Consider the following 27,880-nt stretch of genomic DNA (forward strand, 5'->3'; position numbering starts at 1 on the left):
AGCCGGCTGTGCTCGGGGGCTTTCGGGCCTTGTAGATGCTAAATGCCAGTTGGGAAGTGGGAAGAAGCAAAGCTGTTCTTTTGATGAGAGGTTTTGGTCTTGACAAAGCTCTTGCTGAGGTTCAGATGATAGAGCAACGGTCACTGTGTTACTTATGGATGGAATTATACTATAGTGAAAATAATTATCCCCCGTTTTTGCTGGGGAACCCCCTCAAGGACCCCTGGGGGTCCCCCGGCCCCATTTTGAGATCCACTGTAAGCAGACGCCGGGCGGCCCCTAGCGGTCACTTGTGGAACTACATCGGCTGTACACCGCCTCGCGTCGGCCACTGTGGACATATGCTTCCCAAAACAAGGCTATGGGAACTTCAGCAGACGCGCTGATGGGAGCCTGAACACACTCGCAAACAAGCACGTTTCAACGGCACCTGCAGCAGCGATGGACCAGAAAGACAGAGACACAGCCCCGGATTCATGGGAGCTGGAGGAGGATGCCGAGGCCCAGGCGGCGGGGCTCCACACCGCGTTCGCCGCCCTCAACGTCAACGCCAAACCGTTTGTCCCCAACGTTAACGCCCCGGCGTTTGTACCGAGCTTTTTCCAGAGCAGCGCCGTGGAGGAAACACCAGCTCCGGGCGGTAGGTTGGTTCACACTTGGCTGGACTAATGAAGAGCTAAAACAAGCTGGAAGTTAGCTGAACTTGCTAGCTTGCTAATCCAGCTAGCCTTCCTGCCTGCAACTCGCAGTCTGTGTCAGTAATGGTATTTCCAGTAGTCAACAAGTCGGCTCAGTCTTATAATGTGGTGCAATTTGGAGTCCCACACTACTACAGCCGAATTATAGGGCAGTGACATTCATAATGACGGGGGCAAAGCAACACCCTCTGTCTAATGAAAGTTTTTAATGATTTCCTTCTCTCTCTCTCTCTCTCTCAAGTTGCCAGTATGGAGGTGGCAGGAACAGTCGGTATGGAACCACAGTGCTGTGTTTGTGCTGCATGTTAAATCTGCCCAGTCAGCCACTCTTTTAGTCACATGTAGGCCAAAGTGTTGGCACACTCAACCTGCTGCCTGCAAGCAGGACGAAAACCTCAAACCAAACTCCATGCAAATGATCTATGATGCTTCACTTTTGATCCAGCTTTACTCCTGCCTCCCATATCCCATCATTTATTATGGATACTTCTACTTATTATTCTCATTATTCCAGTCCATTCCGGATGTTAGAAAGCCATATTTGGAGTGCTGGCATTGGTCAAACATCCCTATCTAGGCCTATATATAATATGATGCAACATTGCAACCCAACTAGTCCATGCCCAAAATAGACGCCCCATTGACACACACACACACACACACACACACACACACACACACACACACACACACACACAGGGTGAAAGATATCAAGGCCAGGGGTTAGTCAGCGTTTTGCCTGTGGTGATTACAGTGGAGAAACACTGTCATATCCCTCTTTGCTGACTAGGTGTTATTTTTGCTGGAGTCTGGTTGGTTTACATTTTGGCAGGAGCTGGAACACTGTACACCTCTCAGGTTACTGAGTAGTTACAGAACTGATTTTCCTTTCTTTTTTCCTCCCGAGAGAGCCCGGGTCCTGTAACGAGACAGAGAAAGAGGGACAAAATGAAAAGATCAGGTCTAGTGACTGTTAAAAAGAAAGAACAAAGTCTGAGTGGTTTTATAGAAAGGCTGTGTGCTTCTTATCAAGTGTACATTTTCAGTATGACCTTTCTAATATATCTCCGAGTGAGGTGTTCATGGAGACTCTTGTTCTTAATACCTGGATGGAGCTGCTCTTCAGAGCTCTGAACATGTCTGAAACACACACACGGTCTGTGATTACCGTGAGATTGCACTCTCAGCTAAGTCGAGGCATGAGTGGCCTTCGGACTTGCCATCAGCTCTGTCTCTCCCAAACTGCTTATATACTGTAAGTGACAGTAGAAATGAAACAATGTGAAAATTTCATATCATGATGATAGAGACAGTCGGCATGTGTGGGAACGCCCACAAAATGTTATACGGCTGGCGCGCGAGTGGGGTAAAACCGCCCATATACTGTATCTCAATGGGCTGACTCACCAAAGGAAGGTGCTGCGGCTCTAACTACAGCTTTGGGGGTTCTAGAGCAGAACACAAGACTTTTATTCAGATGTGCGTTTACTGCGGTGGTTGAATCCCTGATCGAGTCTGCCTGGCCTGGGCTAGCAGCTAAATTCTAACTTTGCTGACTGGATCAAACGATTTACCCCACCCTGACCACACCCCCAGCCAGGCTGAGCCAGCTAACCCAGCGTCTATGACAAGACATCGCCTCAACCTAAGTGACCAAAATATCACGGTTATTATCACGGTATTGTTAAAATGTGCTGACATTTTTCAAAAAGTACTGATACTCACTGAAATCATTTCATCAACTTTTATATTGAAAACTCAGACCCAAAAAGTACCGATACACTGACTGAAATCAAGGCTACACGTTTGTGTCTGGGAGACTGTTGCTAACTTTGGTTTATGTAGATGATGGACAGTATTTACTGTGTTTTACAAAGTGCTGTAATCACGGTAAATACGGTTTTAACGATAATGTACATTTGAAAAGGTATGGTTACCGTAAGGGAATTTTATCACAGTTTATCATTTAACCGATTATCGTTTCATCCCTGGTTGAGAAGAAAACCGGCTTTGTATACAGGTATGACTGCTGGGCTCCATCACTTCATAGTTAGCAAGGTTTTATTTGTGTGTTGCCATGGGAACATGCTTTTTGGATATTCTGATTTATTTGGATAGTAAAACATTGCCTTGATAGTGTTCTGACTGAACAGCAGCAGAATATGAACAGCAGACCAACACACAAGCATCACACTTCTTTTATAGTTTGTTTACAAAGGCAAATGAATGAAAAGGATGTGCCGACCTCAAGGCCTTTGTATGACATCATGATGTGCCGACCTCAAGGCCTTTGTATGACATCATGATGTGCCGACCTCAAGCCTTTGTATGACATCATGATGTGCTGACCTCAAGGCCTTTGTATGACAATGAAATACAGTCAAGCCACACCGCTTATAGTAGCTGCTACAGTAGTCAACATAAGTGTTGTCTTTTCCTGATTTTAGAGGCTGCTTTGTAGTAGGGATGTAACAATAAGCGGTTTCAATGATAACCGTGATCAAATTCCTTACGATAACTGTACTGTTTCAAATTGTCATTATCATTAAAACCGTGGTACTGTGTTTACAGTGCTTTGAACAACATGGTAAATACTGTCCATCATCAACCAAAGTTGGCAACAGTCTCCCAGATGCAAACGCGCAGCCTTGGATAAATGATTTCAGTGAGCGTATCAATCCTTTTTGGGTCTAAGTTTTCAATGTAAATTAAAACTTGGTGAAATGATTTCTGTGAGTGTATTAGTACCTTTGAACATTTTCAGCACATTTTAACAAACCGTGATAATACGATGACTGATAATTTTGGTCACGATAATCATGATGTGAAATTTTCATACTGTTACATCTCTACTTTACAGTAAAGTGATGCCATTTTCTGAACTTAACAGACTGTTTTACCCACTTAGTCATTATATTCACATTACTGCTGATTATTTATTAAACATCTCATTGCATGAATATTCATATATTTTGTGAAAGTACCAAGTTACAACTGAATATTTAGCCCATTCATAGAAAATACCATCCAAAATATGTATCATGTATCACCATTCAGCCTAAAAATACCAACATAATGATTTTTGGTCCATATTGCGTAGTAAATGCGTAATAATATGGCTAATCATTCCAGCACCGGTGGAGAACGGAGGCCCTGAGGCAGACACGACCACAGAAGAAGAGACGTGGGAGCAGAAGGAGGAGCCGGCAGGAGGTGGGGTGGGCGGAGCCTGTGGGGTGGCCAGAGTCTGCGAGGTGGGCGGAGCCTGCGAGGAGGGCACCGAGACGAGGGAGGACGAGGAGTTGATGGAGGAGGAGGAAGAGGAGGAGGAGATACTCCTGCCCAAAGTGCCCCCGCTCCCGCCCAACGCACCCAAAAAGGAGCATGTCAATGTGGTCTTCATAGGTCATGTGGGTGCGTCTCATTTGACAAGTTTCTCTGTTGCTTTTCATGCCTCCACCGTCGATAGCCAGGCCTGAGGCATTATGGTTTCGGGTTGTCCGTCCGTACGTCCGATGTTCGTTAAGGCGATATCTGTGGAACGCCTTGACGGAATTTCATCAAATGTGCCTCAAATGTCGACTTGGACTCAAAGATGAACTGATTAGATTTTGGTGGTCAAAGTTCAAGGTCACTGTGACCTCACAAACACCATTTCCAAGCTCGTTAACGCGATATCTCAGGAACGCCTTGATGGAATTTCTTCCAATTTGGCTCAAACGTCGACTTGGACTCAAGGATGAACTGATTACATTTTGGTGGTCAAAGGTCAAGGTCACTGTGACCTCACGAACACCATTTTCAAGCTCGGTAACCAGCCTGATCTCATGAAATGCGTATGTATGACACGCAGGGTGTTTTCTCGTGGAATAGATACAAGGAAACGCAAGTTGGCGTGCAGTTTGGCGGCAACAATGGCGGCAAACTACGTTAACATACTCGCAACCACTAACCCTTAACCTAACCCCCATAACTTAACTTCCACGTAAAGTTATTATGCATGTTCGATTTCTAATGTAAGTGGACGAGGCGAAGTTGAGTCTGAACTGCGTTTCCGCGTATCTATTCCACGAGAAAACACCCGCGTGTCATACATACAGTCTCCCATGAGATCGGGTTGCGGTAACGCCATACCTCAGTAACTCCTTGACGGAATTTCTTCACATTTGGCTCAAACGTCAAAGTCTGGACAGACATGGATGTCGACTGCTCACTTGTTGGCGGAGGCATATATCCGCGGGGCGGTTGTTCTATTCCAGACTGCACCAACTTGTATTCATTTTATGTTTTATTCACTGCCTTTTTAGATGCTGGCAAATCAACTATTGGAGGACAGATCATGTGAGTGCTCAGTTCTTCATATCTTTTCATATGTGTGCTGAACACAGTGCAACAGGTTGCCTCTAGCACAACGGTATTTTTATTTATTGTAGGTGTGTGTGTGTGTGTGTCTATGTATATATATATATATTTTATTTATTTATTTATTTATTTATTTATTTATTTATTTATTTATTTATTTATTTAAACAAAGCCATGAAGAACATGGGGTAGTGGCTCTACAATAATCCAGAAAATAGCATGGTCTTGGCTTACCATTTATTTTTAATTTCTGGCATAAAGTCTTCATCAGAGCCTTCATGGTAAACCTTGATGAAGCCAAAATAAAAACAATGTAAAGCTGTTTTCTGGATTTCTGGACCACTATCCTCATGTTTTAATAATAGCAGAGCAAGTCAAAGTGCTAAAGAGGAACCATTTCAAGACTTTTTCTGACTCGACTTTAGCAGAGTTTTCATGAATGCTCACGTAAAGCCATAGAGATCATTCAAAACAAATCATCACCCACATGTGTTCATTACAACCCTTTCCCCGTTGTCTGTTTGTTGTTGTTGCCTGTTTTCAGATGTGTTTTGTCTTTTCTGTGCCAGGTACTTAACTGGAATGGTGGAGAAAAGAACCCTGGAAAAATACGAAAGAGAAGCGAAAGAAAAGAACAGAGAGACATGGTGAGAGAGGCTTGTGTGATACGTTCCGTTCATTGCTTTCGTCCTATTCTTTCATTTTATCAGCCTTTTTCTTGGAAACATCCTTATTATTATAAAAGGGAGCATGTGGGCAATGTTTGTCTGTCTGTTTCCATTGTTGTGCCGGTCACAGCTGTGCCGTTTTACGTGCGATCGGGCTGAAACGTTCAGGGGGTGTAAAGATATACATGCACACTGGAGCAGCTCCAAACATTTAATGACGACGACGACAACATTTCAACCCACGCAGTGGGTTAATGTTACATGTTCTGTACAGACGCAGTGTGTCTTCATCAGGCAAATAACTAGAAAAGAAGACAGCAGAAAATATAGATAGAAAATAAGACTAATGACAACGCATTGACATCAGCTGCTGTCGGCTATAGCACATAGCCAATGATGGCAGGTGACTAATGCCTTAAAAGGAGCCTACCTGTACATATAATTTAAATCAATCTCATCTCTATACAAGTCTTAGTCTATTTTTGCACCCTATGTATTTTTCTACTATGTATTTTATTGATGTGTATATGTTTGGTCTATATAACTTCACTGATTGCTCCTTTAAATTGTATGTATGTACAGGTAGGCTCCTTTTAAGGCATTAGTCACCTGCCATTGGCTATGTGCTATAGCCGACTTAACGCTATTCCCACGCAGACACAGCCAATCCTGCCTGTATGGACGCCCGACCAAGCCGGAGGTAACACGGGGGTGCGAACCTGTGACCCTCGTGTTGGTAGGCAGGGAATCTACCGCTACAAATACCCGGACGCTGATGTGAATTATTAAAGCGAGATATCAAGAGATAAGAGATTTTTTTTAAGCACTTATAGCTTTTTCAGTCAACATGGCTGCCATGTGCCTGTGCCACAGGTACCTGTCATGGGCTCTGGACACAAACCAGGAGGAGAGAGACAAGGGCAAGACAGTGGAGGTGGGGAGAGCGTATTTCGAGACCGAGAAGAAACACTTCACCATCCTGGACGCCCCCGGACACAAGAGCTTCGTCCCCAACATGATCGGTGGGGCGTCACAAGCTGACCTGGCAGTCCTGGTGAGACACACAGACACACAAGCTGACCTGGCAGTCCTGGTGAGACACACAGACACACAAGCTGACCTGGCAGTCCTGGTGAGACACACAGACACAAACACACAAGCTGACTTGGCAGTCCTGGTGAGACACACAGACACAAACACACAAGCTGACCTGGCAGTCCTGGTGAGACACACAGACACAGACACAAGCTGACCTGGCAGTCCTGGTGAGACACACAGACACAGACACACAAACACACAAGCTGACCTGGCAGTCCTGGTGAGACACACAGACGCACACAAACACACAAGCTGCCAGTCGCCACCATAGTTCATAGCAAAGTGCCGCTGGCTGAAGTGTTGGCAGGTGTGTTTGTTCAGTGACTGACACAAAAGTCAAACACATAAAGGTGTGATAGCAGCTGACATGCAGCGGCGTACGCTTCACACCCGCAGTCTATTTCAACACAGGTCATGCACTGACATGAAAGAGACACCACTGAAGGTTAGGCTTAGACAAAAGCCTCAATGACATCATGTACTGTAAGATAAGCAGGACAGGGTTTGGATCAACATGAGCCTTGTGGACATACTGACATTATTTTGACACACTGCCGATAAAACTCCCAACAAACATGAACCTCCAAGTTGTTTGGACTTGTATAGCCCCATTTTTCCCCTCGTCCATCGCCTATGGCTCTGGGAGTGGGTCACACAGCGTCCCTCTCTTACCGTTTTCAGACAGACACGGTTCTGGTTCTGGCTCTGGCTCTGTTCTGGAGTCTCAGAACCTTGGTGCTTTCTGGCGAACCAGCCCGTGTTCACACCAGTTTAAGTGGAACCAAAGTGGGAGGACATTATTCGGTAGTCCTTCTTCAGTTTTTTTTTTTTTTTTTAAGTTTATTAATTATTTGGTCTGGCGTTCGAGGGAACCCACCCTTGGCCCTCTCTTCTGCAAGTTCGGCATATGACTTGCTCTTTCTTGTACTGCTTTCGAGCTTTTCTTGAGATTCGGTAGATGCCCAAATGGCCACTAAACATTTGGTTTCCTCAGGAGACCACTGCAAATTATTTTTCTCTGTGTTGTCACTGCCTTCTTCTCCTTCCTGCTCGTTTTCACAGCCTAGAATGAGACACGCCCACTGATGATGTCACGGTTCCCAGGGAAAACCAACTATTTTTTGGTTCCGCTGAGAACCAACTTTTCAGGTTCCGAACCAATAATTTTTTCGGTCTGAACGCGCCGGCCAGTTCAGATTAGGGTTCTGGAACCGGAACCGGCACGGAGCCCTGCCGGTGTGAAAGCCCTATCTGTGGTGTAAGAAGGTACCAAGGGGTGAAAACGCTTTCTTACCTTTTTCCGACGTTGTATTGCAGATTTGAAGACATTATATTCCTCTTATGGATGTCAGTAGTTTGTCCGGAGGTGTTAAAATGATATTCCGCTGTGAAACAACCATTTAAATCCAGTCTTTCGAGAACCTGTGCCGAATTTAGGAGTGGAGAGGCGGCCCGGTGCCCACAGGAACCTTGGGAGTTTGAGTATTTCATGACGTGTTTTGCTTCCCAGGTGCGCTGGAATTGTTCACTTGCAAGTTGTTTGCTCGCCGTGTGCAAACGGTGCACCATGATAGTAATATCAAACACACTCTGCTGTCAATTCGGCACCTGACTGTCAAACTCGAAATACTGGATTTCAACGTGTTTCTTTCACAGTGAAAGATCATTTCAACACCCCTGGAGTCTGCTGACATTCGTAAGAGGAGTATAATGTCTGTAGATAGAAGTTATCTTTGAACTAGCTCGTTGCTGATTAAAATGGCAGCCTTTTGGACTGTGGAACGGGAGTAGGGCAGGTGTGGCAGTCTGAGGAGAGGCTGAAATGATATTCTGTCTATATATGAACGAGCCTGTTCAAAACATCCTGAGTGATAACGTCATCTCACATTCTCATTCACTCTATGTAGTCTGGCAGTAACCAGCCGTAGATGGATATCTCTACGGCAAACACTATTTCCACTTTATCATCAGTCTGTTATCTCTGCACTCCAGGAGTTATTTTGTGATCAAGTGTTATATTTGTCCTTTTTTGTTGGACCCGCCGTTTTCCCTCAACCTGCAAAAGAATGTCTTGAAAAGTTTGGAAATTGCACAAGTTAAGAAATGATGGAAAAGTTTTGCTGACTCTGCTGATATACACATGGCTGCACATTGCTGTGGTTTAGACCCTTGTTATATCTCATAGTCTGATATCTATTGCTGTGAAGAATAACCATGTGTAATATGGCAGGTGGAGTTAGTTGGGAAGATGACTAGGCAAGCAAAAAAACAAAGTCATATCAAGAAATTAAAATCTAGAGAAAGTGCTGACTTTTTACATTGAAACGATAAACTCACCAAAATATAAACGTCACCACAGAAGTCAAAGATACTTTTAGCTGCAAATGGCTAGCAGTAACATGCTTTTAGCTGCAAATGGCTAGCAGTAACATGCTTTTAGCTGCAAATGGCTAGCAGTAACATGCTTTTAGCTGCAAATGGCTAGCAGTAACAATGACTTTCCTCCTGTCTCCTCTTGGCTCACCCCAGGTGATTTCAGCCAGGAAGGGGGAGTTTGAGACGGGCTTTGAGAAGGGAGGGCAGACGCGCGAACACGCCATGCTGGCTAAGACAGCAGGAGTCAAACATCTTATTGTCCTGGTCAACAAGATGGACGACCCCACTGTCAACTGGAGCCTAGAAAGGTGAACAGAGCAGAACACGGGGAGCCTCAAGTCTCAGTTTGAGCCCTGGTGCTTGGCTTGGGCGTGGTCTTAACTCGTCAGGTCCAGACATGAAGCATTTGTCTCCATTTTCTCTTTCTGTCTCCCAAATATTTGATGTACTTGAACGACTGTTTTGTCAAAAGGCTTTTGAATCAGAGGCTTTTGAATCAGTCATTGAATTAGTCTTGATGACAGCGGTGCAGGAACATCCTGAAACTCATGTAGACCAGTTAGACCAATACATTGGTTTGCCTATACTGTATATGATGAAATGTAGCTGTAGGTGAGACCTACATGTCACCTACAGCTAGGGTTGTCAAAAGTATCCATAGTATATCAATAAGTGTCAATAGAAAAAAGATTATACAATACCCATTTGCAAAAGTATTGATAAGTATCAATATTAAAAATGACAAATTTGAATGACAAATCCAACATACAACTGATTTCCCCTCTCGGGTATCTGTTGTTTCAACAAGCTAAAAGGGTTCTGATAGAGGCTGAGGACTCGAGCAGGGCTCATCTGCTGTGTAAGGTCAAAGGTCGAGTTATTGAGCCTAGATTGAGATTGTGGAGAAGCGTCTGTCCGTCCATCTGTCTTCCTTTATTTTCATGCCTGTTGATGAGTTATCATCCTTCCCCCATGGCCACGGTATGGAAAATGGTATCGAGTATCGATATTTTCCTGGGTATTAAAGCAGAAATTCTAGTATCGTGACAACCCTACCTACAGCTGGGCAACAATTCAATAGTATCATTTATCGTCTTTCAGTGGAATCATATTGTGATGATATGACACAATTCTGCTGATAACTGATAACAAGCTAAATGTTTGTCTAAAAACTCTGACAAAATGAGATATGAAACATTTTAATAAGCCATATCGTGATATATAAAAACATACTTAACATTATCGTTTGTGTTTATGATTGCTTTGTTAAACGGCATCCGGGTAGTACAGTGGTAGATTCCCTGCCTGCCAACATGAGGGTTGCAGGTTCAACCCCCCTTGTTACCTCCGGCTTGGGTGGGAAGCCCGGTTAAGGGTGGGAGCTCCTAAGTCTACGGCTCAGCGTTAGGTGTGTAAAGTGAAGGGAAATGTTTTCTAATAGATCTTTTCGGTAACACTTTATAATAACTACACACTATTAAGTATTAGGTAAGTATTAGTAAATACTTAATTCATCATTTATAAAGCATTGTTCATACATTACTAAGCATTTGTAAGTCATTCATAAACACAGTTATAAATGTTTTATTCCTGATTAATAAGCTAATTTCTAATGTATTTAAAATGAGCATTTAAACCAACTACGAGCAACATTTCTGGTTGTTATGAAACTGTCTATATTTAATAGTGATGCCTCACATCTGACCTATAACAGCAGATGAAACCAAAGCCAAGTGAATCGGCGAATGCTCTCTTATTGTTTATAGAGTGAAACGGTTTACGGCAGCTTCGCTCTGCCTAGCAACAGTGCTAGCAAATTACAAAATTATTTCCAAACAAACTGTTGGAATATAACGAGAGATGTTTGCGAGAGTAGAACCCCCTGGAAGTAGCGAGGAAAGCCGTTCTTCTTGTTTAGGGTCTGTTGCTCGGCAGAGCGAAACGGTTTACAGCAGCAGCTGCCGTAAACCGTTTCGTTTCACTTCCGCGTCTTTCCGTCCCGGAGAGAGACTCTATAAACAACAAGAGCGCACTCGCCGATTCACTCGGCTTTGGTCTGATCTGCTGTTATAGGTAAGATGTGAGGCATCACTTTTAAATTTAGACTTTCATAACAAGTGAAAATGTTGCTCGTAGTTGCTTTAATCTCATTTATAAATGCTTTGTAAGGCATAGATAGTCCTCACTTTAGATTAGGTCACACAAAATACTTAATTAACAACTACTAACCACCTTAACTAACAATTACTAGCTACCTTAGTGTGGGTATTTTTCAAAGCCTTGGCTTAATTACAAAATTTAAAATTTAAAACTTTTATGTAAAGGCATACCTGCCAAGGCTTTGACAAAGTATGGGAATAGCGTGATCCTCCCGCGTGCCTACGTCCTGCTGTTGAAACTCATCGCTGTCGGGTGAAAAGAAGTGGCTGGCGACTGCACATGTGTATCGGGGGGAAGCATGTGCTGGTCTACAACTCTCCCCAGATCGGCAGAGGGAGCGGAGCAACGACCAGCACAGCAGGGGGAGTTGGCCAAGTACAACTGGGGAGAAAAACGGGGGGGGGGGGGGGGGGGTCTGGAAAAACGTGATAAATAGAAGAAAGATGTTCTGTTTTTGATATTTTGTGGTGAATGAGAGCCCGTCCTTTCATTCTTGTCATACAGGTATGAGGAGTGTAAGGAGAAGCTGGTGCCATTTCTGAAGAAGGTCGGCTTCAACCCCAAGAAGGACATCCACTTCATGCCTTGCTCCGGACTCACAGGATCCAACCTGAAGGAGCCTGTAACCGAGTGCCCCTGGTACACGTAAGTCTCCATGCTCTGAGTGGCTTTCTACTGAGGCTGCTATCACATTTATGGCACACTGAGTATAGGCAGAGACAGTGGGATATCAAAGCGAGACACCCCATCTTTGAGTCACTTCCTGTATTTGTGTCACCTGGGTTTTGCCCGTGGTTTTCCCACGGCCACGCCACTTAGGAAAGATCCGGCTGCGTCAGGTCACTCGCACGGGTGCTCTTTACACACCCTGAAGGTTTCAGCCCGATCGTACGTAAAACGGCATAGCTGTGGCCGAACACAGAACTTGAAACAAACAAACAAAGTCCTCATACTCAATTGTATATAAATGTATATAGATGATATACTGTATATAGATTATATAGATGAGCGAATGACAATAGCGGCACTTATCGCCTATAGATACACTGCGGAGCGCGTCGTCATTCGGAAACCACGCCCAAAACGGGGGAAAACACAAACTCCCGTCCAATCCCGGCGTTCTGTTCTCATATGTCGCGTGCATGGTCGGGTGTTGTACAAAAAGATGGTATCTACGGAAGATGAACACTCCAACTTACTTCATTGACAGCAACATCCACATTTTTCTTCTCGCCAATCCTCAATGGCTTCCTTGTTTTCCTCGGGAGTACAAAAAAACTTTAACTGGCGATTTTTTACATTTGTTGTCTGCGCAGCCCACCACACAACAGCTTTTAGCTATATTTAATTCAAGGAAAATGACGCAGGTGTGTGGAAATGAACGGAGCTTTTCCCCCGTGATGGGCGTGGCCTATTTCATGCAGTGTCTCTATATGCAGGCCTATCTTTAAAGCCCCATTCAGCAACTTTTCCAAGTTTTGCTATTGGAGAAACTGCGCCCTCTGCGTAAAATGTCAGTGGGGGAACTGGGATTTTTTTCTTCTTCCCAAAATTCAGTACATAGCTGAACCGGACGTCCTGTACCGAAAAATGTGGGTATGATTACGTGTACCGTTACACCCATAAAATCCATTGAGTGTGAAATGTTGGATGCGTGGTTAGGTTGACTCTCCAAAAACAAAAGACACATTTAGGCCATTTAGGAAACCTGGGTCACCCGCAGCAGTGTCACCTTCGCCTAATGCTGTGTGGGTGTCACAGTGACTCTTACTAGTGTTTCCCCCATTAGAGCCAATTCGTCTGTCAAGGAAAGAGCTCCGGTGTCGACTCGGCACCAACGCTGTGTCCGTGCGCCGTGGTACTTTTCTTTGTCTTTTTTTCATTTGGTTATACCTGAACTAAATCCACCAAACAATACATGTTGTCTCGCCTTCCCTCACGAGCACTTCACTTTCACTCTCTCCGAATAGAGTGACAAGCATATTGAAGGGGGTCCTAATTACTGGACATGAGCAAGAAGAAGTCGGCTAGAGGTTGTAAATGTCAGTTTTGGGTTAATTGCCCATCAGCCCTAAGAGAAACTCACTTGTGAGCTCGCTAGTTTGAATCCAAGAGAGGGAAACAATCGCTGTTGAGTTGCCATTGAGCAACATGGTGGTGCTGGTGCAACAATTATAGGAATGTAGGGTTGGTACCTCCTTTTGACAAGCAAATGTTATTTTTAACCAGTTTTTGAAATGTCTTTGTGCCAACACTGTCTCTCGCTGCAGATATCAGCATCTATATTGTATATTCCATTTCCTCTCTGTTAATCACTGTGACCAACAGTCTCCTTCTTTGTTTTTAGAGGGTTGCCATTTATTTCCCACCTGGACAGTTTGCCAAGCTTCATCAGATTCAGCGACGGACCAGTCAGACTACCTATTGTAGACAAGTACAAGGTGAGCAGCTGGAGGGATGTGATTTTCTTGGGAAAGTAGAGAACTGGGGCGAGCTCATCTCCACCAGATGTTCCTCAGCGGATGAGTAGGTGTGAAACCTTCAGCAAAACCTCTTTTGCTCCGTTTAGTTCACAAAACATTCCTCACCGTGTAGGTTTTGGAAGCACAACACAAGTTATTTCTGAGCTTTCCCAGTTCTTCCTACATAAACCTTCGACTCCTCTTTCCTCGCATCAGTGTGAATGTTGTGATATTTTTCACAACATCTAATATCGTCGTCTCCCCCCCGCTTGGTTACTGTGCATTGTACCTTGGCATGAGACGAATACAACTTTGAACTGCTGTTATTTTAGTGGCTTTTATTTGGAAAAGAAAATGCACAATTCATGCAATGGGAGAAGTAAAGAAACTCAAGGAAGTGAACAGCATATGTCTCAATATAAATTACATTACCAGTCATACTACTAATCATAATATCTATGGTATACCTGAAACATAAAATAATTCCCCCCCTGTTCTTTTTTACCTAATATACAGTACCCAAAGTCTATGTGGAAAGTACCGTACACTGGTTTCCCCTCCATCTCTTTCTGTTCATTTGTTTCCTTGAGTTCAGTGTTGTGCAAGCTCACACTTCACAAGAGCTAACTCAAAGTTCAGTTCACCCAGATCAAAATGAACTCGTTCATGTTCATTGCTCACTATTTTGAATTTTGAACTAAGTTCACAGTCCCCAAAAATGAACAGCTCAGCAGCCTGTTGCACCAGCTGAACATAAGTTCTGTCTTAAGTTAGGGTGTAAAGTCCACACTAACTGCTACGTTCAAACCAGAGCCGTATAATAGAAGAGTTCCGACATCTCCATTCACTCCAATGGACCAGTTTTTTTCCAGGAAGTAGAAAGTGGAACTCTTCAGTAAAAAAAGCAGCACTGTCGAGTTGCATCAAAATAGACAGTGTTGTACTTTGAAAGGGTTTTTCATCCCTTGAAATGAATCAAATTGTACATTATCGGCTTTATTTTAGCATGCAAAAGTAGCGCGAGACCCATTCCTGGCTGTTCATTGGCTAATGATTCTTGCATTTTGGTCCTCCGCTGACGCCACTCTGTTACTAGAGGACACTAGTTCAAACTAGTTAGTTTGACACTAAAGTTGTGTCTTTGTTTGGTTGCACCACGTAAGGTACATCTTAACTAGTAGACCCTAAAGTCCATACTAACCAAAATAGTGTCGCAGACAATGACATGTACAGTATCTGTGACCAATCAGTGAAAAGCACGGTGGAAACGGTGTTTATTTACGGTTGTTTAAGTAAGTGGAGTGAAAACAGGACATGTTGCCCTCCGCAAATTAGTGCTTTCATATTTCATCAACACTAATCAAATGAGAACGTTATTGAGTAATGTTCGTTTAGGTTCATATTACTGTTAACGTTTATCTGTGAGCTCTTCATCAGTATTGTAGGCTAATTTACCACCATCCTGCCTCGCTAAATTGTTGCGGTTATTTTAATTTGTATGCAGTGCTGCAGCTTGTGGGAAACAAAAGCGTGAGTCATAAATATCAAAGGGTGTAATTTATCACGGAGAGCGCGTTGCGGACGCAAAACAACGATGCAGCTCGGTGCAGTGCCAAGTTGCAATCCGTGCCAACTGCTATTTTACGGAGGACTTTACACCTAGTAAGACGTAGGTGTAAATTTTAAGTTCTAACTTATGCCTACGTTGTAACTATTTCACTTGGTGCAACCCAAATATTTTTAGTAGTGCGTAAACTCGGATTTAGTGAGACTTTACGTTCAAACTAGCTTACGTTTCAACTTACGCACAGCTGGTGCAACCCACTGCAGTTCATTTCAAGCTCACTTCTTGTTTACCCAGAGAAAAGGCACAGCATTTAAAACATAACACATGATCTTTTAACAAACAGTGCACATTTTCGTATTTTCCTCGCATTAAGATAATATGTCAAACATGAACTCACCATGTGTCTCCCACACACCGCACAACCTGTTTGTTTTTGCTCATGTCTGAGAGATTGTTTCTTCAAATCGATAGCCTACATATCTTACTTTGCAACACTTTTTTACGACACAAAAGAGGTGTGAATTGTAACCCGCTGCGTGCTGGAAAAAAGCACAATGTTTAATCCTCTGCTTGCGCTCCTGTCTTTTTACTTTCATTTTCACGCTCCCTCTCTTAAAGCACACTGTAGGTCTCTCTCACTCTCTCTGTGTAGAGAGAGCGAGCGAGAGCTCTCTCTCTACACAGCGAGAGAGAGAGCACGCTCTCTTTCTCTGTCTCTTGCTCTATCTCTCTTTCTCCCTGCTGCCGAATCATATTGCTTCCTCGCAGGCCGGCAGCAAATGATTTGCGTGCTGGCACCGGTCCGGGGCCCGGTAGTTGGGAACCACTGTTCTAGACACACTGATTTTGATGATTGCTCTGATCCTTCGTGTGTGTGTGTGTGTGTGTGTGTGTGTGTGTGTGTGTGTGTGTGTGTGTGTGTGTGTGTGTGTGTGTGTGTGTGTGTGTGTGTGTGTGTGTGTGTGCGTGCGTGCGTGTGTGCGTGTGCCTGTCTGTGTCTCTATGTGTGTCTGTCTCTGTCTCTGTGTGTGTGTGTGTGTGTGTGTGTGTGTGTGTGTAGGACATGGGCACGGTGATACTTGGGAAGCTGGAGTCCGGGACCATCTGTAAAGCCCAGCAGCTGGTCATGATGCCAAACAGGGTGAGATCTCCTCACATGGGACCAGTTCACCATTTACTTGAAATAACCTGACGGTCCCATTCTTATATCACTTTTACTTACGGCCCATTTCCACCACATATAACAGCACAGTACAGCTCTACTCGACCTGGTCTTACTAGTCTCTACTTGATATAGACTCTGCTTCCATAGCACATAGCACATTCCATAGCCTCTGCCCACACCTGGTCGTCATAGCGACCGCATAGCTGCCCTCCGCCCATAGCCCAAATAGGCTATAACATATAACGTTAAAATTAAATCAATACATGGAACTTTTAAACTGGTTATGAAATACTGGTGCCTCTAAATGACCCACATGGGCAAATGTGACCATCGGCCAGGAGAATGGATATCAATTTGTTGTTATTTACACTACATGCATGCACTGCGCGGGGGACGGGGGTTACGCTACTGGGAGAAGGGAAGCCAGCCCACTACCCCGGCGGACACTCACCAGGCGAGACCGCGGCTTCACTAAACCCCCGCCTCCGGCCTAGCGGAGCCGACGTAGCACACAACTACAAGGGCTTCCCGAGGAGCGGACTTTTTCTTACTCAAAACAATTGAAAACCACCGTCATATTAAAGCTGAGCAAGGAGCTCGATTTTATTTCACCAGAGCCGAAGGCAGCAACACAAAAGACTGATGGAAATAACAGAAGAGAAGGTAAAGTCACACTGTTATCCAGCATTGACAGAAAGTATCCAGACACAGTAAACACGATTCTTCCTGACCATCCAATCAGTCGTCTGCAGTGTTTTCACGTCACCGTATGGTACCGGCTGGAACCTCAACAGAGCAGGCACCAAAAGCAGCACGGCTCAACCCGGGCTGTCCAGGTTTTTGATCGGTGGAATGAGACAAAAAAGCGAGACGAGCTGGGCAGGGCCGCGCTAATACCAGCGGTGGAAATGGGCCATTAGAGACTGTCCTGTAACCATAAAGGTCACAGGTTCAATTCCCAAACCAGCCATATGCCGTGCTGAAGACAAATGCATACAATGTAAACGGTTTCATTTGTATTACAGCCAAAAGTGTTAATTTATGCTAAAACACGTACTAATGATTGTGTCTTTCCCTGTACATCTTCTCAGAGCCTCTTTACACCTGCTTTGAACCTGTCTTGGCTGATCAGACAGTAATTGGATGATACAAAACCACTTAAAAATACAGAGACTGTCTTTCTCTAATATCAGACGTCTCCTCAACACCATATATATATACAGTATATATATATATATATATATATACAACCCAGTGGGATGGGTTTAGCACCCCAGCCTGGCTCTCTCGTGAGGGAGAAATCCACAAACGCTACGGATTAGCCTCCTGAAAAGCTGTGTAAAGATCGGCGCGGCCTGGGGTCCTTCAGGCTAGAGCGAGGTGCTCGCCGCAGGCGAATGACGTGCAGCGCACAGGCCTTCTTGAGGCATCCTCTTTGTCTATGGTGCAGCATAGTAGGATTGCCTTTTGGGAGGGTCTGGTGAGACGAAGGAGGAGCGCGGCCTGGATTCACCCACAGGGCCTTAGCCCTCCATGCACCAAAGGGTCTTTCAATGCTGCGGTGTAGCACTAGCTCTATTGCAGCGGATTGGGCATGATCAACCCTTCCGCGGGCAACGTTGCAGACAGAGTAGGAAGGCTGATCCGTGAGCGGCTGCTTCTGGGACGCGGGTCGGGGTCTTAATCGGCCTCAGCTGGGTCTACTGGGCGAGGGTGTATGATGTTCGATAGACCCGAAACACCTTACGACCCCAGTTAACATCACTGATGATGCGTCCCAGCGCATGCTGTAGCATTGTATTTTGAATCATATATATATATATATATAAATATATAAACAACATATACGCAGATCACAGTAAGACTAGTGGTGCAGCGATGTTATCACTCGATGCACAGAAGGCGTTGGATCAGGTTGAGTGGCCTCAAATGTTTGAGTCACTGCACAGATTTGGGTTTGGCGAGTCATTCATATCCTGGGGAAAGCTTATATAATTATGCTACTCCATCATGTTCAGTTATAACCAATAGCGACAAGTCAACCAGGTTTCCATTACTTCGTTTCGGTCCAGCAGGTGAAAAAATAGTGAATTTGGCCATTTGATGAGTCTTTGGTAGTTTTGTAGTGGTAAAGGGTAAGTTCCAGCTACTCTGTGACGTGTTGCAGCACACAGTGGAGGTGTTGATCCTGCTGAGTGACGACGTGGAGACGGACGACGCGGTCCCCGGAGAGAACCTGAAGCTGAGGCTGAAGGGCATCGAGGAGGAGGAGATCCTCCCCGGCTTCATCCTCTGCAATGCTGACAACCTCTGCCATTCTGGCCGCACTTTCGACGCCCAGGTAAACACCAGACACCTTCTGCCACTCTGGCCGCACCTTTGTAAACACCGGTGGGGGGGGGTGGTCCCCTAGCTTTTTGGGGTGTCAAAGTGGGGTCACAAACTAAAAAAGGTTGGGAAACCTTGGCCTCGTGTGAACAACAGCGCTGTTTGTGTGAGTGTGTTGTTCTTCGTCGTCTTCTGGCAACCATTTTGTAGGTGCTGAGTGTGTGTGTGTGTACAGTATGTATGTATGAATCTCTGCAAATCAACTGATTCTAATTTCTGATTCAGATATTCAATCAACTTTCTATCTTGTTCGGGTGTCCGGGTAGTGTAGCGGTAGATTCCCTGCCTACCAACTCGAGGGGCGCAGGTTCGCATCCTCGTGTTACCTCCGGCTTGGTCGGGCGTCCATACAAGCACGATTGGCTGGGTCTGCGGGTGGGAAGCCGGATTAGGGGTACCCTATGTGTCCTGGCCGCTGCACTAGCGCCTCCTCTGGTTGGTCTGGTTGGGCGCCTGTTCGGGGCGGAAGGGAACTGGTGGGAATAGCGTGATCCTCCCACGTGTGAAGCTCTATGCTGTCGGGTGAAAAGAAGCGGCTGCCAACGGCACGTGTCAGAGGAAGCATGGTGCTAGCTACGGCTCTCCCCAGATCTGGGGGGAGGGGGGGGGTTAAAAAAAACTTTCTATCTTGTTTATTTGCTGTTATTGTTCTGTCATTTCAGATCGTCATCATTGAGCACAAATCAATAATTTGCCCTGGTTACCATGCAGTCCTTCACATCCACACCTGCATTGAAGAAGTGCAAATCACAGTAAGTCACTACTCTGTGTCACGACTGTGTGCTTCAGTCAGTAGTTTTTGCTCACTGCCTGGACTTTAATTAAAGTGTAACTTACCCCCAAAACACTTTTTTCAGCTTTTAACCAACATATGACTTTGGGGGTGGTGTGTGAAGAATTCTGATCAGAATTTCCACATTTGAGACCAAACTGTTACCATTGTACCATTTGTATCATTTTCAGCCACATAAGTGCCCTCTGTGGGTTCAACCCTGCTTTTTTTTTTCCTTCTCAAAACGGCACAAAATGTGGTACAACCTGACGTCACGTTGAACCAAAGACTATGGGATTTCAAGATAGTTACTCCCCTACTCCCCCTGTACCCTTTCCCGGCTCCTCACAACTCCAAGCCTATTCCCATGATGTCACAAGCATTTTCCTACCAATATGGCGCTACAATACATACACACAGCTCATTGGCTGTTTGTGTCACTTGACCTGTTAATCACCTGTTAATTGATTACAATCGCCTGTTATTTTCCTACCAAGATGGCCATGTGGTGATGTAACATAATACTATCAATAAAAGCCACTATAATCATAAGTAGGAATAAAAGGAAGGAAATGGCATTGTGTTGCTGTAAATCATTCCCAACCTTGTTCATACTAAAGAGCCCTAATTTAGTTCACATTTGGGCCATGGACCCCCAATATGATGAGATTTGGTTTCTCAGATGCAAATCAATTTTATTTTTTTAATGTAACCTAGATATGATTTTGTCCAGAATTCCATATATATTAGGTTGAGAGACAACAGAGAATCTTGGAGTCCTCTCAATGACCACTGGTGGTCCCCTGACCCCACATTGAGAACTACTCAACCAGGAGGAGGGAGGGGGAGAATGTTGTGTTTGTGCAGCTGCAGGCTACTCGCTAAACGAGAGGGTGATTATTTCATGGTGCACTGCACCTTTTGACATGAATCACGAAAACTCCCCAAACGAAAATTAAAAACGGACTTCATGGCGGTGTAGAGGACAAGATGGACAAGTGCAGAAATCTCCCATTGTGATTACATTAGAGCGTGTTTGTCCTGGGTTTGTGTTCTGCCGTGGCCGATAACCTCGCGTTGACGTTAGTTACATGGCCGTCAATGGCAGTTTAGTAGTTTGCACTGAATGACCAAATGTATATAACTTTCACCATTTTGAGCAACGCTGTTTCCATACAGGCCACCAGCGTTGACTAGTTGTTGATATTTATAAAGATTTTGTAGCTCTCATATAACTTTGTTTTGTGATGTGGTGGGTAAACTGTCATGCGTCGATTTCCGGTAAAAAAATTCCAAGTTTCCTGTCTGAGCCGTGTGAGCACAGCCAAAGAGTATAGTGAGACAAGAGACCTCCTTTCTTGGTTTTTCCCATAGGTTTTTTCAAATCAAGCAGCATGCCGTTTTGTCACATATCTGGGGGGGGTAAGTCCCCCTTTAAGCAATATTACAAGAGAGGGTGTGCTTGACCCTCATTATTGGCACGACAGTGATGCGGCAGGACCGAGGCGCCGAGATCCGTATGCGTCACAGAAGTGCCAATAATGATGGTAAAGCACTGTGTGTGTGTGTGTGTGTGTGTGTGCACTCATGTAATATTGCGATTATACCACAATTAGCAACAAAATAATAGATCAACAAAAAGTGCTCATATTGAGGGACAATTCGCTCTCAAAATTAAAAAAATATATTTTAATTTCCGTTAGACAAGAAAGAGTCCCTGGTGAGCATTGTGTGTGCTCCCCCCCTGCCTCTCACACTGTGTGTGCTCCCCCTGCCTCTCACACTGTGTGTGCTCTGTGTGTGCTCCCCCTGCCTCTCACACTGTGTGTGCTCCCCCTGCCTCTCACACTGTGTGTGCTCCCCCTGCCTCTCACACTGTGTGCTCCCCCCCTGCCTCTCACACTGTGTGTGCTCCCCCTGCCTCTCACACTGTGTGCTCCCCCTGCCTCTCACACTGTGTGTGCTCTGTGTGTGCTCCCCCTGCCTCTCACACTGTGTGCTCCCCCTGCCTCTCACACTGTGTGTGCTCTGTGTGTGCTCCCCCTGCCTCTCACACTGTGTGTGCTCCCCCTGCCTCTCACACTGTGTGTGCTCTGTGTGTGCTCCCCCTGCCTCTCACACTGTGTGTGCTCCCCCTGCCTCTCACACTGTGTGTGCTCTGTGTGTGCTCCCCCTGCCTCTCACACTGTGTGTGCTCTGTGTGTGCTCCCCCTGCCTCTCACACTGTGTGTGCTCCCCCTGCCTCTCACACTGTGTGTGCTCTGTGTGTGCTCCCCCTGCCTCTCACACTGTGTGCTCCCCCCCTGCCTCTCACACTGTGTGTGCTCCCCCTGCCTCTCGCACTGTGTGCTCCCCCCCTGCCTCTCACACTGTGTGCTCCCCGCCTGCCTCTCACACTGTGTGTGCTCCCCCTGCCTCTCACACTGTGTGTGCTCCCCCTGCCTCTCATGTGTGCTCCCCCTGCCTCTCACACTGTGTGCTCCCCCTGCCTCTCACACTGTGTGTGCTCCCCCTGCTCACACTGTGTGCTCCCCCTGCCTCTCACACTTCACTGTGTGTGCTCCCCCCCTGCCTCTCACACTGTGTGCTCCCCCTGCCTCTCACACTTCACTGTGTGTGCTCCCCCCCTGCCTCTCACGCTGTGTGTTTTGCTGATTTGAGAATGGTCCACATGTCTAGTTGACCAATCAAATTGCTTGGTGGGAACTGGGAACTACGTGTTGTATAATCAAACTCTTTGGTCCCGCCCACAGGCCTTAATCTGTCTGGTGGACAAGAAGACGGGGGAAAAGAGCAAAGCTCGCCCACGCTTCGTTAAGCAGGACCAGGTCTGCATCGCCAGGCTGCGGGCTGCCGGAACCATCTGCCTCGAAACCTTCAAAGACTTCCCTCAGATGGGCCGGTTCACACTGCGAGATGAAGGTAATATGTGTGTGTGTGTGTGTGTGTGTGTGTTAGGGATGCACAGTCATATCGGTATCGGCAGATGTTAGTCATTTTTTTACATGTGAAAAATGATCTGGATCTGGAGCACACCGTCAAGTTTAGCCATTTATTCAGGTGCAAACAAGGACTGACGTTTGGACACTCGCAGCCAGGTGTCTTTTTGAGATATGAACGTTTGTTTGGCCCAAATTTTCAGCTTTATTTCATACTGCTGCAGTGGGACCCGGAAGTTATTTTTTGTTGTTGTAATGTCACGCTGATTCGTCCCATACATTATGCTTTCAGAGTGAGTTATTTAAAGGAGAACTTACCTCCAAAACACTTTTTTTCAGCTTTTAACCAATATATATGACTTTGGGGGTGATGTGTGAAGAATTCTGGTCAGAATTTCCACATTTGACACCAAACTGTTGCCATTTTACCATTTGTATCATTTTTCAGCAGCATACCTGGCATAAGCGCCCTCTAAGGGTGGAACACTGCTTTTTTTTTGTGCCCTCAAATGAATGGGATATTTGGTACAACCTGACGTCACGGTGGGTTTAGCGCGTGCATCTGGTGCATCTCCAAAGCCTATACAACTAGGCAAGATGGAAAAACCTCACTTAGTATCAGGCTCCAGAGGGCTCTAACTGAAGTAAAAAAAAATCTGTTTGCTCTTAACACGTTCACTGCCAATGACGTGTTAACACGTTTTCAGAATCCAGCTGTTGACTGCCAACGACGTGTTAACACGTCAAAAAAAATCGATTTTTTTTTTTTGACGGTGGGACGTTGATCTAACCCTTTTACGTCTCCTACACCAGAATTGGAGGTATTGAATGTGTATAATCTATTTTACCGACGCACTGAGTGGCGACATGTCTCTCCACAGTAGAAAGAGGCGACCCAAAACTGGAGGGAAAAGCGCGAGGAAGCCGTTCTCATACTGTAAAATTGATGGCGAAAACGCTTTCACTTTCGCGCTGATGCACAGCGGTGGCAACGGTGGGGGGTTCCAAGAATAGATTGGATGCACACTTTGAAACACGCAGCATAAATATGACCAGAATCGCAAAACCTTCATCAAAGCTCTCAACCAAAACTCCACGAAACGAGCGAGTCCACCCAGACTTCCTCAAACAGCGGCCGCGCAAATAGGCACAGCAGCAGCAGCAACTTCGTTGTGACACGCCCGCTGGAGAGCCAGGGAGGCAGGAGGAGAACACACACGGAGGGAGGAGTTGGAAGCAGAGGGGGGTTTCCTGCTGTTATGGAGGAAATTACTGTTCAAAACTATTGTTTAGATGTCTGAAGTCTTACTGATGCCAAAAATGAATGGTTAAAGTGACTGTTCTATCGAATTTCACAAAAAGCCGTTTATCTCTGAATAATTTTTCTGACGCTGAAACCATGCTGTATTCAACTGCTAATGCTTACATAACTACTAACTCTACAAACTAACTCTTTTAGACAGAGAAAGCACACATTCTATTAGTTCTTTTGAGATATTGTGTGTTCACAAAATCTTAGCAGAAAAGAATCCTCGGGTCTTGAAAGATGAGCCAGAATCCTCAAAAAAACCCTCTGGCAGAAGCTAACTACAGTAAAAAAAAAACGTCTGGCAGTGAATGTGTTAAAATACTGAACCAAACGTCGTCAAAGTTGGCACATGTCTTAATTATAGTTAGTTTCCCGCTGAATGTGTCACTACTTTATTAATATCTTACCTGGATAAGCTCGAATGATGATGTATATATTATCAGTCCGAGTTGGAAGCAGCTGTCTCCAGCACAGGCAGGCGGGAGAGAGTCGTACTGTAAACCTCATGCACTAGCTCCAAGCTCTGCGGGTGCGCGCAGCAGAGCAGAGCTCTCTGTGCTCTGAGAGCAGAGAGAGCAGTCTGATATTTCCGCAAACAAATATGGTCGCAGTTTAGCGCACATGTAAAATATAACGCTATACTACGACGTGACAACGTGACAAAGCTTCTCTAAACACATCGGCTACTATCATATTTCCCTGCATCCCTCCTACTGAGATTATATCGGTAATGATTTTGGACAGACTGAATGCGCGGAGGAGGAGGAGGAGAAATCTGCAGCTGTGCCCTGAGTAGCCCTGAGAGACACTCGCCTCGCTCAGACTACTGTGCCCGTCTGTGAAAAGCGTCCTGTCCAGTCGCACCTTCGCAAACAGATGCGGGATTCCCTCAATCCTGTACCCAATCTCAGACTGTATTCTCTAAATCGCACACCAGCTATTTCTGTCTGTGTTTGTTTGTTGCTCCGTGAGGTTAGTGCGCCCCATGCATGCAGCAGGCTGTTTCGCCAGCCGGGGTCTGGCAGGAGGGAGGAGGCGCAGGCAGCCTGCACTCCGCTGAGAGGAAAACTTTTGCACAACTTTTAACAAGAATCACGAAAAGCCCCCAAACTAAAATGAAAAAGGGACTATATGGCAACTTGGACGAGGGAATGACGTAGAGAAATCTCGCATTGTGTTACCCCAGAACGGGGGGTTTGTCGTATTGTGCGGTGTGCTGCTGTAACGAGCCCATGCCACTTTGCTCTCGTAACGTAGTTTGATACACTGCCATAGAGATACATGCAGAAAAATAATTAAATTTCTAGTTCGCCACTGAATTACCAAATTGATATAACTTTCAACCATTTTGAGCAAAGCTCTTTCCAAACAGGCCACCAGCGTTGGCTAGTTGTTGATATTTATAAAGATATGGCCCCTCTCAAATAAATTATTTTTGAGGCAGTAGGCAAACTGTAATGGCGTCGATTTCCGAAAAAAAATCTGGACTTGAACACAGCCAAAGAGTCCAGTATAGACAAGAGCATATTATGTCATTTCTTGGTTTTTTCCATAGGTATTTTCAAATCACTGTTCTAATACATATCTAGGGGGTAAGTCCTCCTTTAAGCAATATCACACGAGAGGGAGTGCTGTTGTTGGCTCGTGCCTACAACCGAATCACAGCAGTGACGATATTAGACAACAACAGCACGACCTCGAGTGTGATATTGCTTTTATACAACAGTTCTATTAAACAAAGCTGATTAAAAAAAATTACATAAAGCTGAGAAAATATATGATTTCTCTATTTATTCCTCCGCCAACAAAAATAGTCCCCTCAGCTTTCCGCTACCACTTGCCAAAAATGTAGCCTAATTAACTGCAGGCTGCCTACTTTTATCATACACATTATACACAAGTTTCCATTTATTGTACAGCCAGTGAAATAAGAGCCTGGTGATGGCATGTTAGTTAGTTATGTTAGGAAATAAATCCATCTTTGCGCTGTCGGTAACTGTGTTACACTTTGTGAATGACGTTCAATGTAACGTGGCTGGTGTTTGTTTTGTTGATTAGAGCAGCTGTGAAACATTTTAGACAACAGCACTCCCTCTGTGTGATATTGCTTGAAGCGTTTTGTTGATTAGAGCAGCTGTGAAGCGTTTTGTTGATTAGAGCAGCTGTGAAGCGGAGTGATATAGCCAACCCTACACACAGTGAAGCGCCAGTGTGCGTTATCGTGAAATATCGGCACTGGTAGGATCCCTCTTGTCCAATCAAATTGCTCGGCCGGAACTAACTGTTGTATAATAAGTATTAAGTTATTACTAAAAAACAATAATAATCGAATCGGAGGCAATTATGAAATATGATAACACGTAGGCTAGATACATTTATTGTGTTACATTTATAACCGGACCTTTGAAGGCACCATAATGCTGATGTGGCCCGGGATTAAAATGAGTTTGACACCCCTAAACAATACAAATAGCAGAAGTCTTGAATTTAATTTCATCCCTCACTCCTCCTCCTCCTCCTCCTCCTCCACCTCCTCCTCCTCCCTCCTCCTCCTCCTCCTCCAGGTAAAACTATCGCCATCGGCAAAGTGCTGAAGCTGGTGCCAGAGAAGGACTAAAGCAGCAGCATGCATGGAGATCTTCCACTTTTGATGAAGCAGAGGAGAATGCTGCTGGAGGCGACCTGAACAGCTACTCTCTACACACAGCTATGCTGGAGAGGATGAGGAGGAGAACAAGGAGAATCAATCCAGTCAAATGCAGAAAACAAGACTGAATCAGTCCCTATGATGAACAATATTAAATGAGAGGCAAAGTCCAGTGTGTCAGCTTTCTCATATTGAGAGCTCAACTATGCCCGCTAATGTAGCTTCCCATCCCCTTTCTCTCCTCCCCCTGCAGGCCACCACACCCCTCCTCTCCTCCCCCTGCAGGCCACTGCAGGCCACCACACCCCTCCTCTCCTCCCCCTGCAGGCCACTGCAGGCCACCACACCCCTCCTCTCCTCCCCCTGCAGGCCACCACACCCCTCCTCTCCTCCCCTGCAGGCCACCACACCCCTTCTCTCCTCCCCCTGCAGGCCACCACACCCCTCCTCTCCTCCCCCTGCAGGCCACCACACCCCTCCTCTCCTCCCCTGCAGGCCACCACACCCCTTCTCTCCTCCCCCTGCAGGTCACCACACCCCTCCTCTCCGTCCCCTGCAGGCCACCACACCCCTTCTCTCCTCCCCCTGCAGGCCACCACACCCCTTCTCTCCTCCCCCTGCAGGCCACCACACCCCTTCTCTCCTCCCGCTGCAGGCCACCACACCTGCAGGCCACCACACCCCTTCTCTCCTCCCACTGCAGGCCACCACACCCCTTCTCTCCTCCCCCTGCAGGCCACCACACCCTTTCTCTCCTCTCCTGCAGCCCACCACACCCCTTCTCTCCTCCCACTGCAGGCCACCACACCCCTTCTCTCCTCCCACTGCAGGCCACCACACCCCTTCTCTCCTCTCCTGCAGCCCACCACACCCCTTCTCTCCTCCCGCTGCAGGCCACCACACCATTGGTTTCTGGAACGGAGATGGATGCAGTGTTACTTTCTATTTTTTCTCTCTCTTTTTTGAGAGGGGGGGGGACAAACAAACAATTACACAATGGTTTCATCTCGTCGTAAAGACCAGAGTTAACCTGTTATTATGATTTGCAAAGTAAAGAGTTGAGAGTTTAATGGATATTTTATTTGGTTTTAAGGATTGCTGTACCCCTTTTTTTTCCCCGTCTGTCCACATATTTGAGACGGTTTAATTGGATTGACCACCTCACATGCAACTTCTGATGAACCAGTGACAGACAGTCACACACACACATCACACACACTCTGCTGTTCCATAATCTAAGATGAAAATAAAAGATCAAAGCGAAGCAGA

At 45.6% G+C, this 27,880-nt stretch overlaps 1 protein-coding gene across 1 annotated transcript; it reads left to right on the top strand.

The window, feature by feature from the left end:
* Positions 1-303: 303 nt before the first annotated feature.
* gspt1 (G1 to S phase transition 1) lies at positions 304-27,518 on the top strand. Its single transcript, XM_083635132.1, has 14 exons — positions 304-640; positions 940-969; positions 3,831-4,112; positions 5,006-5,039; positions 5,630-5,707; positions 6,602-6,782; positions 9,356-9,510; positions 11,867-12,007; positions 13,710-13,803; positions 16,452-16,532; positions 18,724-18,897; positions 19,607-19,696; positions 22,470-22,638; positions 26,529-27,518. The coding sequence occupies exons 1-14, from the start codon at positions 442-444 to the stop codon at positions 26,579-26,581; spliced, it is 1,761 nt and encodes a 586-aa protein (XP_083491258.1). The 5' UTR covers positions 304-441; the 3' UTR covers positions 26,582-27,518.
* The last annotated feature ends 362 nt before the right edge of the window (positions 27,519-27,880 follow it).

The sequence above is a fragment of the Poromitra crassiceps genome (genome assembly GCF_964638095.1).
Source record: "Poromitra crassiceps genome assembly, chromosome: 4".
NCBI lineage: Eukaryota > Metazoa > Chordata > Actinopteri > Beryciformes > Melamphaidae > Poromitra > Poromitra crassiceps.